This window comes from Sesamum indicum, linkage group LG6, assembly GCF_000512975.1.
Source record: "Sesamum indicum cultivar Zhongzhi No. 13 linkage group LG6, S_indicum_v1.0, whole genome shotgun sequence".
In the NCBI taxonomy this organism is placed as follows: Eukaryota; Viridiplantae; Streptophyta; class Magnoliopsida; order Lamiales; family Pedaliaceae; genus Sesamum; species Sesamum indicum.
Window position 1 is genome coordinate 906,103 of NC_026150.1, and position 20,747 is coordinate 926,849.

The following is a 20,747-nucleotide window of genomic DNA, read 5'->3' on the forward strand; positions in this document are numbered from 1 at the left end:
TTTCATATATCCTATTTTGTGTCAATTTTTTTATAATTATTTAATATATATTTTATTTTAAATAATATTATATAATTTACACAGAGAGCGTGTCACAAATCGAAATGCAAAAATATCGTTTTTGAGCTGAAGCGCATCACTCTGCAACGATTTATGTGTGCACTCCTTCATTTTATTTGGAAATTAAAAGGTAAAAGAATGCAAGAAACATATGATTTTGTTTGATTGGAGTGGTCCTAATAACAATCAAGTGGGCACAAATCTCCAACATTGCTTCTTCAACTAATACTCTAATAATGCCTATATTTTATTTATAATAAAAATATTTAATTATATTTAACCTCCTTCCGAATACTTTCTCCCATAAAATATTAAAATTACGCTTGTACCTTTCTCTAAAAATTAGATTTAAGTTCGTCCCTATTTAATATTTTTTTGTACTTATAAGCCCTATATTTTATTTATAATAGAACAAATAAGATATCGAAGGCCATGCGAAATTATAAATTTTATTAGTGCTAAATTATTTGAAACTCTAACATCAAATTTAAATGAAAATAAAGTAGAAAAAGAACACTTGAATTAAGATATTATAATAAAGTTTAGTGCAAATTTTTATTTATTTATTTCGAATAAGTCAAAACAGTTAAGAGCATTTTAGTTTTTGGCTTAAAATTACTCTTTATAGCAATTTCAAACGCTGGCATTTCAAACACCTTAAACATATTAATTTTAAATTCGATAAATTGAAAAGCATTGTTCCAGAACTATAGCAAAAAATCTTAAAAATGGAGTTGGAAAAATATTGAAGGGCATGTTTGGCAAATATGGGAGTGTAGTGTAGCAACAGCTTACAGATTTTGTGTGATGGTACCGCTGCTCGTAGACAACATTGCTAGAGATGGAATTTTGTTTTGTTGTGTGTTGACGATAATGTTTAGATTGGTTGCTTTTGTTTCTTTTATTGATTTTTGCTTCCAATTTTTAATACGTGTATTTATCTGCTCCTCTTATTTTTTATCTTTAATTTATATCGCGGCACCTCGTTTCTATATACATATTTTTTAAAAAAATGAAAAATAAATTGGATAGTACTTAAAAAAAAATCACTTCTAAACTAAACTTAATTAATTAATGATTATTTCATCCACAGATATTAAAAAGATACTTTTTCTCTGCTTGTTGTTTGTCGCTTATAATTATTTTTCCACAAAAAAAGAAAAATCATAAATTTTATTTTGATTAGTATTTCATATATGTGTTTTAAAAATATTTCTTCCTCTATTGGCTTAAATTTTGTCAGGGGGCCAAACGCAAAGAGCGGACAATAATATAAATTACAAATTATAATAAATAAATTTGAGGTTATGAGTTATAATTTTTAAAATATTCACTTTAAATTTGTATTAATCTTAAACATGCATGAATAAAGAAATAATAAAATTAAATTAACATTAAAATAGTAGAAAAATAAATATAATTAAGGGTATTTTAATTTAAATAATAATAATAATAAATAAATAAAACATGCGTATGCAATTTCTTCGTCTATCTGCTTAAATTTTGTTTAGGCCCAAACAGAAAGAGCTGACAATAGTATAAATTATAGATATACTATGAACAAATTCGAAATTATGAGTTCGAGTCTGTATAATATTCATTTTAAATTTGAACTATGTAAATAATTTTATTTTAAAAAAAGCAAATTCGAATTTCTCCACAAAGACTGCAAAATCTGATTTTATAACGGGCGGAAGATTTTATTACCAGTAAATGCTCCTCCGAATTTGACCGACTTTCCCACAATTTGCCAAACCCCAGAAGCTAATTACCGGAAAACCAAAGCCGCCAATTAATTCGCTTATTTAAAAATGAATATCCTTTTCGATTGCAATTAGCCGTTTGTTTGTTTTCTTCTTGAAATATGATTTTTCGTTCTTATATATGATATATTTTAAATCGTGATAGATTATTTATTATATACACATAAAAATGAGACAATTAATTTTTATATAATTGAATAGTATTATTATTATTTTTTCGTTATAATTTTTGTTTTATTAATCTTTGCTTTTATCTTTTTTTTCTTAATTTCCCGTTCATCTCTTTTCTCAACTGACGCGCCTCTTTATTTTCTCGCGCTCTTTGTCCAATATTTTTTCATATATTCTTTTCCCAATAATTTTTATTCATTCAGTCGATATATATAATTATTATATTTTTATATTTAAAATTAATTATATATATTTGAGTACGTTTCGTATACTAATAATATAATAATTAGCCGTATATTATTTTGATCCAAATAAAGATATTAGGATTGAGTTATTTGACTTGAAAGTATTCAACGGTAAAGAGTTACCGGTGGACTTATTTTGATAAAAAATAAATAATTCTAAAAATAATATTTTGAAGCTGTAGAAAGAGAAAAATATTAACTCTAAATAAATAACTATTTTAAAAAATAATTTTTACCACTTTGAGATAGTGAAAAAAAATATATAAAAATTAGTAGAAGAAAAAAAAAAAAAAAAAGCACATCAAAGCAAAAGAGAAACCGAAAGGGTGTTTTCCTTTAATATATCAACAAGTAGTTTATGACAAACTCTACGTGTGTGCGTGATTCTTGAATATTCTTTTTAATTTTTTTACTATTTAATAAGTATATACAAAATAATAAATTATTGATGATAAAAAAAAAGACAACTGTATAATACAGAGATGAGAACAATATGCATGAAAAAAATAAAAAGATGCCATTTTTCTCATCAATATATTATATAGTTGTTTTTTTTTAATCACCAATTTCTTATAAATATAGTGCTAATTTATTATTTTGTATATACTTATTAAATAGTAAGAAAAATTACAAAAAAATATTGAAGAATTACGCACACACTTAGAGTGTGCCATAAACTACTAGTATTTATAATTAGGCATATATTAATCTCATCATGTTATGTGTTTTTATTGAGGACATCTTTAAGAAATTCCTCAACAACTCTCACCGTATGTAATGCAAGCAAAGTGTTTTATATTTATTATATAGAAGAAGTTTAAGCGACTTAAAAATTCCAAATAGATTCTCATAGTACGGCGTTTTAATATGACAAAATCGTGCAGTTTCTCCTAAAGGGATTGAAAATCAAAATAGACAGTATCTCGGGTATGAGATTGATTGGGTTGATAAGTCTTTTCAAAACAAAACCGTAAGAATTGTAAATTAAGACGGACAATAATTGGCCCAATAAAATACCAGTTGAGTCACAATCTACATCGTATATATTATGAGTAAAAGCAAATATAACAATCATATAAAAGAATAAAAAAAATTATTTACAAATCCGACTTTGTTAAACTTTTAAAAATTGCTTTAAACTATGTGTTAAAAAAATATTTAGGAAAAAACTTATAAGATTAAAAATAAGATGTCAGTAATTTATAATAAAGTGCCTTTCGAAAAAAATTATCTGACCAAATCAACCTTTAAAGTTTTGGCGTATGAATGACAAAATTATTAATCTTAATATTTTACAAGTTTTATAAATTTATTTATCTAAATATTTCAAAATTTTATTTAAGAAAAATAAAATATTTTACAAACTCTTTTATTTTTAAACAATGATATAGAATATAGATATGTTTTTGAATAAAGTTAGTGAAAACACCCTCACTCCTAATAACTTATTGAACTCCAAAATCCACGAAAGAATTAAAATTGTAGGCGAAGGCTATAGTATTGGCATAACCGATCTCCCGTAGTCATTCGTCTTTCATTCTCTTCTCTCACTCTTCTTTTCCTTTCTTCTTCTTCTCCCCCTCTCTTTCTCTCTACAATTAACACAGACATGTGTTATATAATTTATAATTATTAATAAATTTAAGTGCGTAAATATATCTATTTATCTCCTGGATAGGTTTCTTGATTTTTGGTTTGAAAAGATAAAAATTTAGGTTTTTTTTTTTTAAGATTACTAGATCAGAAAACATGGTTGAAACGCGGCGGAGCTCTTCTACCTCTAAGCGAGCCCTTTCTTCTCCGTCATCTTCTCTGCCCAAAGGAAAACGATCCAAGGTTAGGGTTTTGTTTTTAGTGATTTTTTTACTCTTTCCTTGATCATGGTTTTCTGGTGGTTTTGGAATTTTGAGGGTTTTGTGTGCATGCAGGCTGCGGAGGCGTCTTCTTCTTCGACGAGCGATTCACGCGCTTCGGAAGAAGTCGTTGGGGCGGTGGCGGCGAAAGAATTGGAGGCTGGATCGGCTGATCTGGCTAACGGCGGCGGAGAGAAGCAGTCGGATGATGTGGCGGCGGAGGTAGCGCCGGAGACGGTGGCCCCAGGTGAGGTTTTGGGTTCTTCTAGGACTCTATGTGCGATCTAATGCTTCGCATGTGCATTGATTCGATTGAATTTTGTGTTTCCCTTTTTCGTCAATACTTCAAGATTATTATGGTTTTAGTAATTTTGGGGATGGATGCAGGTGATTCTGCTATTGATGTGGAGAAAGGGAAGCCCGGTGGGCCGTCCGTGAATCGGGGAAAAAAACGGCAACTGAAATCCAATGCTGGTGCTGCGTGGGGGAAACTTCTCTCCCAGTGTTCACAGGTAGGCTTGCTGTTTTTACTACGTGTTCTGAATGAAAAGTTCCAGAACTAGAACAAATACATTTCAACATTGGATCAATTTTGTTCTTGACTGTGAATTTAGTTGATGTATGAAATGCTGCTCAAATATAGGGAAGGGTGCTATCCACTTTAAGCATTAGTTGCAAGAGAACTTTTAGTTTCTTCAATTAATTTGTTGTAGTGGAATTGATTACACAATATAACAGGGTTAATTCCTTGGCCAAGCTTTCCTATCATATTTGGGTGTTGTAATCCCTTATAGGTTTGTTGTAGAGATGTCAAGGATCCCGTTCTTATAAATTTTTAAGTACACGACTCACACTCATTTGCTCTTGGTCCTACATTCCCAACCCCCAGCCCTCCTCTTGACTTAGGTCTTACCTCAGCATGTTTCATGTATTGTATACTCTTCTGAAGTAGCATGAATGTTGCTCTCAATTTAACTAGCATCTAACAATTATCACTTTTATTTTGGCACAATTTTTTCCCCTCAGAATCCTCATGTGGTCATGGAACGTCCTACCTTCACTGTTGGTCAAGGCCGCCAATGTGACTTGTGGGTGAGAGATCCAACAGTTAGTAAATCCTTGTGCAATCTAAAGCATATGGAGTCAGAGGTAAAATGTTATTTTGTTTGTTTGTAGTTAGTTTGGTGAGAACTTCAACTCGTCATGGTATGGTATTTCGTCAAGATGCTGGAAACATATTCTGATGTTTGATTGATTCTATTACTGACTCTAGGGAGGAGAGTCACTTACGCTGCTTGAAATTACTGGGAAAAAAGGAGCTGTCCAAGTGAATGGAAAGATTTACTCCAAAGATTCCACTGTTCCTCTAAATGGAGGTGATGAAGTGGTTTTCAGCTCGACTGGTAAACATGCTTATGTATCCTTTTATCAACAGATTTGAGTTATTGTTTGACTATATTATTTTTGTGATAGTTAATTTTGTTTATAGTTGTTAGAATCATAAATATTTATAGTTTGCTATGTGCGGATGCGCCGGGGAAGTGATATTTATTCTTTATTAGATGCCTGCATATTTCCTTGACGTACTATTAGATTTTCCAACAACTCACCAGCATGAATGCTTCTGAAACGGGTGTGCCACCTTCAGTCAGCATATTAGAAGCTCATGGGGGATCCATAAAAGGATTACACATTGAGGCAAGATCAGGAGAACCTTCTGCTGTTTCCGTTGCATCGACACTGGCATCATTATCAGATAACCATGATGAATTATCTGTTCTTCCTCCATCGTGTCAGGATGACGAAGATGCGCAGCATGGTCCTGAAATACCAGCATTACCTTCTGCTTGTGAAGTGTCAGACAATTGTGTGGACACTGAAATGAAAGATGCTTCTGACCATGGTGATGGCGCCACTGTACCAGTTGTTGAGAAGACTGCTGCTCCATCTCCTAATGCTGCCAACGAAAATTTGAATGTTGATGCTGAGAATGGGAAGATTCTAGCTGAAAACAATGACTTGAGACCGTTTTTGCAGATTCTAGCAGGCTCAGTTGCTCCTGCATTGGATATAAGTGGCAGTATATCTAGGATACTTGATGAGCATAGGGCAATCAGAGATCTAGGCAAGGATTCTCATCCTACCATTTCAATATCATCAAGACGACAAGCGTTCAAAGACGGTTTGCGACAAGGATTACTACAGTGCAAAAACATCGAGGTTTCATTTGAGAATTTTCCATATTATTTAAGGTAAAAGTTTTGGGTTGTAGGCGTCCTACTGTCTACCTTTCTTTCATGTTATCGACGCCCCCCGCTTCCCCATTAATTATCACAAATAGAAGCACAGTCAATCTAATAAAGCCTTTTGTATTGATATGCCCACAACGAGACATGATTGCAGAAAGCAAACTGTAAGCTATAAGCAGTCCATAATTACTTTAAGAAATGGTTCTGGAAAGTTCATCTGTTGCCTTAGTAACTGGTGCATAATTGATCAGTTTGATATTGTTGTTATATGAGTGCAACAATGATTTGTGTATCTGTAGTCATTGATTTTTCTATTTCTGCGTACACATTTTCGTCATCTTTTACATGCTCAATTACTTGCTCTTTCTCCTCAATTTGACTGTCTGTGAACTCGAATGATATATAACTGTGTATGTTTAACCCCAAGGAGTTTTATCTTGTAACTAGCTTAACTACAGGAGTACAGGTTTAATGCAGTTATTCCTTGGGCTAGATTCTCACTATCCTTTTTTTAGGAATTTTTTAATCAGTTATATGTTAACCATTTTATCATTCTACCTCTCTGTCCTTTCAATATAACTAAGTCTTTGTTTTCTGACAGTGAGACCACCAAGAATGTTCTTATTGCTTCAACATACATACATTTGAAATGTGATAAATTTGCAAAGTATACTTCGGATCTCCCTACAGTGTGTCCGCGGATCTTGTTGTCAGGCCCAGCAGGTAATGTTGCTTCATGTTTTATTTATGTATATGAGTTTTTTTCTCTTGTTCTCGATCATTGGCTTTGTCTTTTTCCTTCATAGGCTCGGAAATATACCAGGAAACATTGGCCAAGGCTCTAGCTAAACATTTTGGTGTCAGCCTCCTTATTGTTAATACTATTCTATTACCTGGTGTAAGCTTCTTTTGTAGCTTTTTCAGATGTTCATATTGTTCATCAGTGTCTTTTAAACTATGTTAGTTTCAATTGACTGACAATTAGAAAATCATTTAGGGACCATCAACAAAAGAAGTTGATTCTGTAAAAGAAAGTTCCAAGCCAGAGAGAGCAAGTGTGTTTGCTAAACGGTCTGCTGCGGCACTACACCTTAAAAAACCACCCTCTAGTGTAGAGGCTGATATTACTGGGTGTTCTAATGTGAACTCTCAGGTCCAACCTAAGCAGGAAGCATCTACTGCCTCGTCAAAAAACTATACTTTCAAAAAAGGTATAATACTCAAACTCTCAAAGATTTCCATACCCCTCACCTTTTGTTTAGCTTGAAAGAATACACTTTCTAAGCAATTACATTGTTGTTTTGATAGGAGACAGAGTGAAATATGTGGGTTCTTTACCATCAGGGTTTTCTCCTACTCAAACTCCGATAAGGTAAATGCTGCAAATTTAAATTGAGTTTGCTGGGTGAGTGACTCTGGATTTCATGACATTGCTCTTTCTGCCATGAGCTGTATAAGATATAGTACAGTTGTTGAGCCATATTTCTGCTGCTGATCTTGTCAGTAATGAATTTGACTTATGGCGTGATGACTTGAGCATCCTCTGAATATTCTGTCGATACTGATTGTGGAAATTTCAGGTGTCTATTGAGTCCATCTTAATCCATTTTTGTGAGATTTCAAGTAATCCCAATTATATAGGTGCTCATATCATGGACCAATGCGTGGTGAAGATATACCTAGAATTGAACTAGGTGATTTTTGTATGTTTTGTTGAACCTCTCGTTTCTAAGTCGTGTGTTTTTGGAGTGCCTTGTGGGTGACATTCCAGTACTGTCCTCAGGTAAAACTCTTTAGGTCGGCATGATTTATTTGCTGTCATCATTGCCAGAGGTGGGTTTGATGTTTCTTCCCTCTGTTCACTGACCATGGCTTTCAGTCTACTTAATGTCTGGTCATCCACAAAATTGCATAGGATGTCAGGTTTAGGAACCGCACGAATTGCTACCATGATTATTGAATTTTTTGATTGTCGATATACTTTTCCCATATCTATGTCGGATGACATATATTTTGTCCAGGGGTCCAACTTATGGTTACAGAGGCAAGGTGGTACTTGCTTTTGAGGAAAATGGCTCTTCTAAAATTGGGGTTAGATTTGATAGAGCAATTCCAGAAGGTAATGATCTCGGGGGCCTCTGTGAAGAAGATCATGGTTTCTTTTGTGCAGGTAATTTGCGTTATCTATGTCATTTCCTGAGCTAATGGATTTACAAAGTCAGCTTATGCATTTATAAAGTGTAAATGAGCCTATATCATGGTTATTGTTTTCTTTATTTGCAGCTGACTTACTCCGCCTTGATAGTTCCAGCACTGATGACATTGAAAAGCTCGCCATTAATGAACTCTTTGAGGTAAAATCTACTGCGTGGTACAGACTATAAGAATAGCAAAAGAACGAGGTTTCTTTTTTACCGAGCATTGTATGCTTAAGAACAGATATATACTCCCTCAAAAAAGAACAAAGAACAGATATATATATGAAAATTTTAACTTTTGTAGGTTGCTTCTGAAGAAAGTAAAAGTGCTCCGTTAATCTTGTTTTTGAAAGACATAGAGAAATGCTTGGTTGGGAATCCTGAGGCATATGCGGCCTTTAAAATTAAGCTTGAAACTTTGCCAGAAAATGTTGTTGTAATTGCGTCACATACTCAGACAGACAGCCGAAAGGAGAAAGTAAGTTTGTGTTGTTTTCTTTAAACCTATTCTACCCGTAACCACAACATTTTGTTGTATGTTATATATTGTAGAACAGTCACTCTTTAATCTATATTTTGAACTCAGTCTCATCCTGGTGGATTGCTTTTCACAAAATTTGGAAGCAACCAAACAGCATTGCTCGACCTTGCCTTCCCGGTATGTCCAATTAACTGTTAAGTAAAGTTTAGATTCATGTTATCTTTTTGTTGTCATCTGTTTAAACATAACAGGAAATTTCCATTTGAGATTTGTCTCCACTCATTCTTTACTTTTTGAGCAATTTCTTATAAAAAGGTACTGGAATATAACCTGTGCGTTTACTTAGGAGGATATCATGTTGCTATTCATCTTTGTCGTATTGATACCTGCTTATCAAGCAATGCACTCATACACTTGCTCCTGCCTGCAAGTCAGGCAATTGCAATTTATCAAAGTTACCCCTGAAAAATGGCTCATTTTCTTAAATTAATAGACAATTTCGTGTCTATAGGATAATTTTGGTAGGTTGCATGATAGAAGTAAAGAAACTCCAAAAACAATGAAGCAGCTCAGCCGCCTTTTCCCAAACAAAGTAACCATACAGATTCCCCAGGTAATAAAATCTTGATCTGAACTTGATGTTTCTATTGTTAAGAAGCAAGTTGATAATCTTATTTAAATATGACAGGACGAAGCAGTACTGGTGGACTGGAAACAAAAATTGGATCGTGATACTGAAACACTGAAATCACAGTCAAACATTGGTAGCATTCGCTCGGTGCGTCATTTCTGTCCATTATTCCTTCATCATGCTCCCTGCTTTGCATTGTTTTCCCTGAAATTTGATATGTGCTAATACTAACGTGCTTCGTTCATGGATGTTGGCTAAATTCTTCTTTGGCTTTTATATGCTGCTATAGATTTGTTACGAGTAACACCATTCAAGTATATTGAGAGAACTTTGGAATTTTTCCCCCCCTTCTTTTAATGTACGTGATTTGGTGGAGTTTGATGGCTTTTCAATATAGCAGTTTGATGGCACGATAATATATTGAGGGCATAGTGTGATCCGTAAATGTAAACTGAAGAATAATATATGTTATCTCGCCTCGCTGGCATTACCTCAATGCTGACCAATTCTATTTACTTGGATTTGCTGGTATTCATAAATTTTGACTTGAAGTAAATGCATCGTATTTTCCTCTCATCTAGTTGTCATAAGCTTTTACTTTGACTTGATGCAGGATTTTTCTCTTTTCACATGATTTTCAGGTTCTCAAGCGCACTGGCCTCGATTGTCCTGATCTGGAGACTTTATGCATTAAGGACCAAGCTTTGACTAATGAAAGTAAGCCAGTTTCACACAACTTAAATCTCCCAATTAGGTGTGAGGTGCTCCAGTTTGATGGATTCATGCTTGTTCTCATGGTAATAGGTGTTGAAAAAATTATTGGCTGGGCTTTAAGCCATCACTTTATGCATTCCTCTGAAGCTTCATCCCAGGAGTTGAAACTTGTCATTTCAAGTGAAAGGTGAATTTATGTTGACATTCCTTGAGCAATAACAGAAGGCTGAGTGCAGAAACAAAACTACAGAAGATGAAAAAATGACTAGCTGGGGTTGGTTAAGTTTCTTACTGTTTTTCACTCTGCCTTAATATTGCAGTATCAGCTATGGGCTCAACATTCTGCAAAGCATTCAAAACGAAAATAAGAGTGTGAAGAAATCCCTGAAGGTGAAACTTTCTATCTCCGAATAATTTGCTCATACATTAGGTTGATGCTCTCGTGTATTGTTTCACACAATGTGTTACGTGAGAATGACAATTTGAATTTTAGGATGTGGTTACTGAAAATGAATTTGAGAAAAAACTCCTTGCTGAGGTTGTTCCACCGGGTGATATTGGAGTTACGTTTGATGACATCGGATCATTGGAAAATGTGAAGGAAACCTTGAAGGAATTGGTGATGCTTCCTCTGCAAAGGCCAGAATTATTCAGCAAAGGACAACTGACGAAGGTGCATAAACTGTAGTTGTAGAGTATATAGAAGTTTAAGTGATTCTTTATCTGTTATAAAGAGTTCAGCATGTTTACTGTGTCATTTTTGGCAGCCTTGTAAGGGAATACTGCTCTTTGGACCTCCCGGTACTGGTAAAACTATGCTTGCTAAAGCTGTTGCAACTGAAGCTGGTGCAAACTTTATCAACATATCTATGTCGAGCATTACATCTAAAGTATGGTGTTCTTATTAGACCTTGAATTCCGTACTCTTTTTTGTTCAATTTTCTTTTCCTCCTGAATATCAACCTGTCAATTTGTTTTTGTATTCAGTGGTTTGGTGAAGGAGAGAAATATGTAAAAGCAGTATTCTCTTTGGCTAGCAAAATTGCCCCAAGTGTCGTGTTTGTTGATGAGGTTGGTACAATCTTCTAGAATTTCCTTCTTGTTTTCTTATCATTCTCTTCTCTTATCTTTTTTTGTTCATCTTTTCCCCATAGGTTGACAGCATGTTAGGGAGACGGGAAAATCCTGGAGAACATGAAGCAATGCGCAAAATGAAAAATGAATTTATGGTGAACTGGGATGGCTTGCGTACAAAGGATAAGGAACGTGTACTAGTCCTTGCAGCCACAAATAGACCTTTTGATCTTGATGAGGCTGTAATCAGGAGGCTTCCGCGGAGGTTTTTCCTTTGCCAGACCTTATGGTTTTTCTAGTGTTTTCTAACGGAAAGGAAATATGTGTTTGTTGTATTTGACTAAAAATCAGCCCTAACCAGCCACTTCTTTTAAATGCATTTGGGTGCAGACTGATGGTCAACTTGCCAGATGCTCAAAATAGGGAAAAAATTTTAAAGGTGATATTAGCTAAGGAAGAATTGGCTGCAAATGTGGATCTTGAAGCAGTTGCTAGCATGACGGAAGGGTATTCGGGAAGTGATCTGAAGGTTTGGTGCAGTAAATGTCATATTCTGTATATATCCTAACTATTTTGCTTTCTTCTTATGGGGGTAATTATTCTTCACTGATTGTAATACTACTTTCTTTCAATTGGTGGAAAATTGTATGTTTCCAGAATCTATGTGTGACAGCTGCACATTGCCCCATAAGAGAAATTTTGGAGAAGGAGAAGAAGGTGTGTACACTTAACTGTATCATTTTCTTATAGGACATTTCAGATTGTTCAGACAGAATTTTGGTCTTAAGCTCCAGGGCACTTACTGAGATCTTTTTTCTTTCTCTGCTTCTCTTCCGTGGTCTACTATCTTTGCAGTTGCCATGTTTGTTCTCTTCCCTGTTATAGAGGCTAATGTAATAACTTTAAATGAAAAATTATAGGAGAAAGCTTTGGCAATGGCAGAGAATAGGCAATTGCCTGCATTGCATAGCAGTGCAGATGTTCGTCCCTTGAGTATGGATGACTTTAGATATGCACATGAACAGGTACTTCAACGATTTTATTTGGAAATTTTGTCTCATTCATGTTGTACTCAACCTAATTTATGTTTGTACTCAAAACTATCTTTCATATCAATAGATTTACTGTTTTTCACTTGAATATAATATTTCCTCTGGTGATGGTTCTCATTATGTTTGTAGTAAGTGCTCACGATGCCTGCCAAAAAAGGTAACTGGGCTTTCTTGTTTGCCTTTTGATGTTGAATAAGGTGGATTTATGTAAAAAGAATTTAAGCGGGGTGTTACTCTCCACCAATTATGTCTAGGCAAATGCATTCTTGGCCAAATATAAACTAGCAACCATGGATGCATGTTCTTATAGCTACTGTTCCAATATATCTCATTAAGCGTTGATCTATAGCAGCATGTAATGGATACGACTAATGTTGAGGCACAAGATAAACATTAGGCTCTTGTTGGCCATTATGTTAATTGTTTTTTTGTTTCTTTGTTATGGTTTGGGGTGTTGTCGTGCAGTTGACAAAAATGAGGATGACCTGGACCACACCTTTCATATCGGGATGATTTTAACTTGTGTTTTCGTTCAAATGCAGGTATGTGCAAGTGTTTCATCAGAATCACAGAACATGAATGAGCTTCTCCAATGGAATGAACTTTATGGAGAAGGGGGATCAAGAAAGAAATCCTCACTAAGCTACTTCATGTAGAGGGGGGTTTACCAGAGCTGTATAGTGTTCGATGTTTAGGCGGTTCTCTTTTTGTTATTCGGTCTTGAGATATGGTTGGGAACCTGTGATCGCGGAATCCAATTTCAGGTTCCTCTCTATTGGAGATCTCTTTTGTGAACCTGGCACTTCTGTACCATAATTATTTTATGGGTACTTCACCAGATAAAAATGTTGATCAAGCTTATCCACTAATTTTTGGCGGCTTCACTCTGTCATCTGTATATTCAAATCTAACTCGCTAATCTATTTATCTTTCTGCTTGCTTCTCTTTCTATCCATGGGTGTACAACCCATGAAGGTGAAATACTGCAACTGTGAGGGGAGTGCTATTATTATAATTGTGGTATATTTTTATACTTGTTTTCTGGTGATTTGGGATTGGGTGGGCGGGACAAGATAGGGCTCTTTGTTTCAGATGGTCAACAAAGATAGTTCATGTGAAGTACTTTCCAGTCTTGTATAGTGTTTATGACTCACTCATTTTTAATGCGAAGTCCAACTTTATGTAGTTGCGTATGCAAATAGAGTTTCTGGGTTTTCCTTGGACATGATGGATATTCAGGTTTGGTGTTACCTTTATTCTTGTTTAGCTCCTTTGTTTTCCATGTACGACGTACCACCTTGTACTGTACTGATTTGTGTTGGCCGATATGGTATTGTGGGCTCTTAGAGTTATTGTATTTGTACTGTTATTGGTTCTTTGTGATGTTAAATTCTGGAGGTTGTATTGTGATTGACTGTCTTTAATAAAATATTGATCAAATAGAGTTTGTTTATGAGTTGGTGTGTTTAGAGGAGTTTGTTATGTTTGTCAAGTGCCCTCGAGGCACGCTCGCTTTTAACAATGCGTTGTTAGTGTCTTCAGTGGCTCATTCTCTAAATTGTCATAGTTTATTAAATGTAACCACAATGAACTTTTAGGTTCCTGTTCATTTGTTCAGAACTTTGCACAAATGTGAATTTCTGGCTGAGATGGAAGAAGAAAGTAGAGCACCCAGTCAAATACCATATCATCCTTCATATGGCTCATATGCCCAGTTTTTCTGTTGGACCAGAATGTTTCCACTTTTAACAAAAAAGAACTGCTGAATGGTATATGGACTCTTGAATCTCCTGATGACTGGTACATAAATAAAAGGTTTAATGCTCAGCTTTTTGTGAATAAATAGTAAATTAGTACACAAAAGATCACAATAATATTTAAAGGAATTAGCAATTTCAAATTCTCGAACTGAGTTCTCTACTTGAGTTACAACCTTTCTGGTTCTGTCAAGTCAAAATTTAGTTTGTGTAATCCTTTTTCAGGAATTGTTTCCTCAGTTTAGCTCATCTCCATGAAGAAATCGAGGCGAGTTGTCCATCAAAACCTGAAATCAAGCAAAATAGCTCAACGATGGAATCCCGAGATTTTTGATACAGGGATCATGGAAATCTTAGGTCCCGAGTGATATCATGCGACAGTTGCTCCTCCCAGAGAGATATAGCACCATTTTGGTAGCAGTAGGATACGATCTCAATTAGTGTTATACTATTTTTATTACAAATTGAAATATGTGTACATTATTAAGCAGCACAAAGCACATAAAATTGATCAAAATCGAATGCATAGACCTAACAAAAATATTTAGAAACCTTTGCTCAATCAATCAAACAAGTTTTGAAACCTAATCACAGGTATACTCCATCCAGACAGCAAAGCGAAACTGAAACCTTCCGATTTACCAACACCGAAACGTCTTCAACTCACCTAAACCCGCTTTCACAAGGCTTTGAGTTTGGGTATGGGTCACCCGTTCAATATCACTACAGTTCTTCTTTCCAAACAAAAAAGCGATCAACGTTCTTTGGGGCCAGCAACGACTGCTGTATTTAACATTCTTCCCATGTAATCCATAAAAATGGGATTGGATGATGCAGGCTTGGAAACGAGCAACCTCCGTGTCGGGCGGTGGTTCCACCCTTTGGGTGGGGGTTGAGACGCGTGCGAATCCTTTAACCATTGTGGCCAGAACCAATCTTGGCTGATAAGCATAATTTTTCACTTGGTCCAGCTACTTTGGATTAACCAAACGGGGCTTACAATCTCCTGCTGATCCTTATTATTGTAATTTTGATTAATTATATAAAGAAATTCATATATTAGGTTGAGAAAAAGAGAAGAAATATTTGTCCCATATAGGAGAATGATGGAACAATGATAGAATTTGTTAAGGTATTGTGGAGGCGAGTGTTATACACTTATATTTTAATATCCCACATAAAAAGTTTATTAATATAATAAACTCCTTATATTAAGTTCAAGTTCAAATTTAAATTTGAAGTGTTATGAAGGTTAAAGTAAACATGGGATGCCCCACAAGTGCCTCCCTTGCCTTGGCCAGGCACTCTTTGGGGAGAGCTTGTTGAATTGAGGAAAGTTCTAAAAAGCGACAAGTATTTTTTTGACAAAAAAATAAAAAAAGTTTAAAAATGATATGAGAAAATTACCTATTGGAAGGATTAATTTGAAATAAGTGAAAAATATATGGATTATCTTAAAGTTGAAATCGGCGAATACAAATTTATTCCCATGTACAATGCAAATTTGTTCTGTTGTAGAATACAAATTTAATATTTAAAGTAAAATAAATAAATAAGTAAATAAAATAATGAATGGAGTCTTGGTTTGGGGCAATGAAGATCCATGTTGATTGGACAGTGTGAAATTTAGGGCTGGAAATTCATATTTCAATCTTCTTTCACAAGTTAGGCGCAAATGTGGAGGAGAAACGCACTGGGAGTACGAAATACAACCATAATTTCATCAAAGACTGTAAGTTGTTGAATCCCCGCTTGATGTCGTTGCTTTATCTTCCGGGCTAATAATTTTTTTTTGCCACATTTTAGTTCAAAAATAATGCGCAAGAAGACCAAGATTCTGATCAGAGCATCTCTGGTAAAGTTACTTAACACGAAATTGTGACATTAAATAAATTTTTGATTATGCAAAGGTTTTTATTATTTTGATATACTGTCTGTTGCGTGGTTTGTTAAGTTATTTTGGTGTCAGGGGCTTGTCTCTGCTACATTGTTGAAATTTTGATGATTAAGTTGTGATCGCACTGGAATTTTGGTTCTGCCACACGGTGTAAAATTTGGTTATCAATTGTTACTGTTTTTGGGTTTTTGTTATGGTATATCTGTTTGTATGATTGAGGTGTAATTTGCAAAAGGTTGATTCTGCAATATTTAGCTTCAGATATCATTATCTGCCTATTGCTTCTTCATGATGATTTGGCAGAAGAGGAGATAGGTTTGGAGGATGAGTGGAGAGGAAATGCGATTTCCTTTGGTGGAGCAGGAGATAACAAGGTAATTATTCTGACCAACCATCATATACTGCTTGGATGTTTAGTTTCTCTTTGCGTGCATCTCTTTGGCTTTTATTGGCGAAGTAAGGGTGAAATAAAGCAGCAATTTAGTATGAAAATTTTGGATTGCTATATCACAGTATTTATCTGTGTACAATCTTCACATCCTTACTGGAACACATAACAAAGTAGTATGATTTAATGTTTTTCCTTCTCTTGTTTTACAATGGTGCAACTCTCTATGCTATTTGGCAGGGGGGTATGCAGGTCTTATCACAACTTGAGCTACTTAGAGGTATTTTCTGTGGTTCTTCCTTTTTATGCACTTGAGCTGTATGTCTTGTCCGAGAACTAGCTGGAAAAAATTAGTTATGACTTATGATGCACATCTGCAGGTTCTTATGAACTTCATTCAACTGAGAAGGAGGCTGTATCATCTCATGAGGTATTGACTCAACTCTGAAAGCTACAATTGCCAATTCTGTCTCATTTAGCTGGAGCTGCCACGTTAAATAGCTTTATTAAAACAGAAAATGCGTTTGCTAGAAAGTAAGGTATTGGAGGAAGCATACTTTCATACGACAGGAACATGGAAGTTTCCATTCCTTTGCATATAAAAATTTGGGATCACTGTGTAACAGCAATGTGCAAGTTTTTCTTTTCTTGTGGTTGCCGTTATGGTTCAAGTGAAATGATGAGGATATATGACACTTAAATTTCCATCAGAGTTCACTGCTTGTGGTTTCTGTCTCAGAATCTTGTTTTTGGCAGAGAAAAGTAGGTTGCCATATTGATGATGAAGTTGAAGATCCTCTCTTCAATGATGGGGATGAAACCAACCTCTACACGAGAATTGCTAATGCTACCTGTACCCTCTCAAATGAAAGAATAGTCTACTTACCAACAATGGGTTCAGTCTCAGATTCAGATGAAGAAATTGTTTCCAATGATGAGGTGTGGCAGTAGAATAATTTAGTTCCCTCTCATTGCTGCTTTATTATGAAGAATGCCTTATATTGGAGCAGACCAAAGGCTGCTATATTTTGTGACAATAAACTGTTTTACTGTTGGGTTGTCATCCATCTAGAAAATCCACCCTCCTGCGCTTAGGAGTGTACTAGAGAATGTGGGTGGCACATGCTCTGAAGCAAGTCAGCAAGTGGAGACACTAATCCGATTAAATGAGAATCCTAGCTGTTCCTCATCCCATGGTGTCTTTGTGAAGGAAAAAAGACCCTCTATAGGTACTTTGGCATGCATTTTTAACAAAAGCAATAGATAAGAGATCACATTAAGCAATGTATGTTTTAACTGAGTCTTGTCGCTAAAGCAAATAAGGTTCTGTTGAAATGTGTCCTATATCTACCCCTTATTACTTGATTCTCCCTTAGTTCCAGAGTATTTGCTAATCAAATCTATTCTGGGGCTGATTTCTTCCTGATGTAGGTTGTGCCTTGAACTGATATTTCATGTACCTAATGCACAACACTGCAGGTGCAGGTCATAGTACAAAAGCCAAGCCCAAATTTTTATTCCGTTTGCATTCACGGATTTCAAAATCAGATGAAGTTAGTGCTGTAGCTGGTGAAGACATGAGCAAATTTAAGGATGAGTCTGAGCTGATTTTTCATGAAAAAGAACCCAAACAGCCAGAAAAATACATAGTCCCATCCGAACTGGCCCATAAATATGATCTGAAAGAGCATTCGATGGTTGAATTTCTAGACTGCTTCCAGGAGAGGAGTGATCTGCCACTAGAATGTCCAGAACCAGTTGAGTTCTTCTCCATTAACTATCATTTCTTCCCTAGTTCTGCATTGTAAATTAAATTATATAGATAATGCAGATTAAGGGAAGAGAACGAAGAGTGCAGATGGTTTTAAAAAGAAATAAGTCTTCATTCGGTTGTAGGAACCTGGATGATGATGATGACCTACCTGAGGCTCTGGATAGTGGGCTTCCCTGTTGCAGTGATGATGAGGTATTTCCAAAGTAACTGGTATTTTTGCAGTTACCATGAACTTCATTCATCTATGTGATCATGCTTGCCTGTTAAATGGTTGCTTCAGGAGAATCCTCAAAGTCTAAAGTCAATGATCCCTAGGAGGACTATGGCAGATCAATTTCATGAAGCTTTGGGGACAGTGTCTGCAGTTGATGAGAGGCCCCACTTGGCTTTCCAAGACCGTTCTGGTAGGTATGGACCTGGTGCTTGTGATATGATCTCATAACTTAGATAATCTAATGTGGCTTATGACTCTGATACATGTTTTTCATACTGTTCATTGATAAATTATGCAGCAGTGGGCTATATGGGAAGTTGCAGCAAGTGATGCTGAGCGAGAAAGAAAAAGATATGGATTACTTCAAGAATATAAGTGCAGGAATCAGTTCCAAAGGTAAAAGCAAATGTTGAACATTCCAGTTGTCAATATATCAGAATTTCTGGCATCTTCCTCTTCTCAGTGTTTTCCCTTTTCCTTCTTCTGTTCAGATGACCGAATGTGCATCTCCATGAGAATTTTGTCAAGGTCTCTGGAAGCAAAGCTGATTGTTTGTTCTTGCGCACCTGTTGGAGAGGGAAAGGTTTGCTTTGCTACCTGAACATCAAACTAGCTAAAGAATGAAAACCATAGTCTAGCTTTAGCAAGCAGTTGCATTTGCTGGAATCATTTCGGAAGCTAGATCCTTACATAGTCTTGTGTGTGTGTACAATCATGGAGTAACAACTTTAAAAGTTCAATTAGAAAAATACTTAAATTTTATGAAAGGAGCAACAAGTTATGTGACTTAGTGACTACATGATTGACTGAACAGATCCACTAGTTTCCATGCATGATCCTCTATAATGACAGAAAAATTACGTGATTACATGTGTTGCCTCTTCAGAAATCATATTGGGAGGATAGCTTGCGTATGAGAATGAAAGGGGTGGCAAGGACTTTGACCATCATCTTCAACCCGAGAATATGTAGTGATGTTGAGCTGGAAGTTGGCAGCCTGATTCTCATACACCCTCCTTGGTATGAGCTGCACAAGCTGTATCCTTTATATTTTTCTGGTCCAGTACACTTCCCCAGATAAGTTGGTTCTGGTACACTTTCTGTACAGTCACTCTGGTGATTTAGAAGAGCAGTGGAGTGGAGCAAAACTGATGTCACAATTTAAACTATATATTTACTAATTTTCATATTATATTTCATACTATCACCATGATTGGAAACCGTTTTTATATCTATGTTGGCAGATCTTGCTTATTCTACTTTCCCTCCCTGGGGGTAAATGCCACGTCTCATGTTGTGCTGTCTTTTGGAACAGGAAGGAGGTGGAGGTGAAGGTGAAGGGGAAAGATGAAATAATCCTTTTGTGCCTATATTTTTCCCAAGTCCAACCTTGACTAATCCTGCTTTTTAGTAAACAAAAGATAGTTGGATGCGACACAGTATTTATGAACTCAACTGGATCCTCGCACCGAGTAAGAGTTGTGAACATGTGAGATGGATGTTGCTGATGCTGCATAACTTTATTACTCGGGAACTTGGTATTACCCTGTTAAAACACTTGGTGTACTCCCATCGCACGGGGCACAGAATTTAGTTCAGAATGGGAGTTCATGGATTTGAAATCCTTTGCAACACATAATTAGCCATACAAAATCAATGGATTTGTTATCATGCATTTGAAATACTTAGTTGCAAATCTTCCGATTCAAATTCAACTTGAAAGAATTAATCTCTGACTCATTCCAATAATTCTGTTCAGAGGGATATTTTAATTCCAAATTTATGAGATTATTTAACAACCTGTTGGGACTTACTATTACCTCTAATATCTTGTATGTTTTTGAGAAAATTATGCTGATCCCATTGTTGTTTCCTAGGTTGTCTGGAGCTATAATATTATAGCATAATGTTGAAAACCTAAAAGGGTTGGATTTTAATACCACACTAAAATGATTTACATTTTCCCTGAGGTTGAAGGATGATTTTGAGTCTTATTAAAATTTAATACTGAAACGTTGTACACTACATTTGTCCATATTCCATGTTTGAAGTCCAAGTATTACTCCAATTTGATTTTTTAAAAAATGCTATTCTGTCATTGGATTCCAATTCTTTGTCCAGGTCTCAAATTTTGGCAGATTCTGGATCAAATATTTTGTCGGATGGTACCAAACTCTTGCTGTGTTTGGAATTGGGAGATTCAAATAGGAGAGCTGCATAAAGATG

The 20,747-nt window shown here is 35.4% G+C and overlaps 2 protein-coding genes across 7 annotated transcripts; both read left to right on the plus strand.

The window, feature by feature from the left end:
* On the plus strand, positions 3,848–13,429 carry LOC105163145. Of its 4 annotated transcripts, XM_011081389.2 has the most exons (28): positions 3,851–4,075; positions 4,168–4,339; positions 4,480–4,604; positions 5,119–5,241; positions 5,366–5,509; positions 5,686–5,790; positions 5,890–6,344; positions 6,943–7,064; positions 7,148–7,239; positions 7,339–7,552; positions 7,650–7,713; positions 8,363–8,511; positions 8,625–8,695; positions 8,844–9,017; positions 9,126–9,197; positions 9,532–9,633; positions 9,709–9,798; positions 10,293–10,368; positions 10,456–10,552; positions 10,686–10,755; positions 10,859–11,038; positions 11,133–11,255; positions 11,353–11,436; positions 11,520–11,704; positions 11,830–11,968; positions 12,097–12,156; positions 12,360–12,464; positions 13,034–13,429. In XM_011081389.2, exons 1-28 carry the CDS (start codon positions 3,989–3,991, stop codon positions 13,145–13,147), a joined length of 3,594 nt encoding a protein of 1,197 aa, XP_011079691.1. In that variant the 5' UTR covers positions 3,851–3,988; the 3' UTR covers positions 13,148–13,429. The 4 variants fall into 4 exon arrangements, with proteins under 4 accessions (XP_020550202.1, XP_011079689.1, XP_011079690.1 ...); XM_011081387.2 differs by having other exon boundaries at positions 3,850–4,075; positions 5,686–6,344; XM_011081388.2 differs by having other exon boundaries at positions 3,850–4,075; positions 5,686–6,344; positions 8,384–8,511.
* Positions 15,771–20,270, plus strand: LOC105163146. 3 transcript variants are annotated; one of them, XM_020694411.1, is made up of 14 exons: positions 15,771–15,980; positions 16,055–16,103; positions 16,449–16,519; positions 16,774–16,813; positions 16,914–16,963; positions 17,290–17,472; positions 17,606–17,762; positions 18,013–18,290; positions 18,356–18,499; positions 18,588–18,715; positions 18,823–18,917; positions 19,013–19,104; positions 19,408–19,541; positions 19,837–20,270. In XM_020694411.1, exons 1-14 carry the CDS (start codon positions 15,924–15,926, stop codon positions 19,913–19,915), a joined length of 1,557 nt encoding a protein of 518 aa, XP_020550070.1. In that variant the 5' UTR covers positions 15,771–15,923; the 3' UTR covers positions 19,916–20,270. The 3 variants fall into 3 exon arrangements, with proteins under 3 accessions (XP_020550070.1, XP_020550069.1, XP_011079692.1); XM_020694410.1 differs by having other exon boundaries at positions 15,772–15,980; positions 18,820–18,917; XM_011081390.2 differs by having other exon boundaries at positions 15,774–15,980; positions 18,365–18,499; positions 18,820–18,917.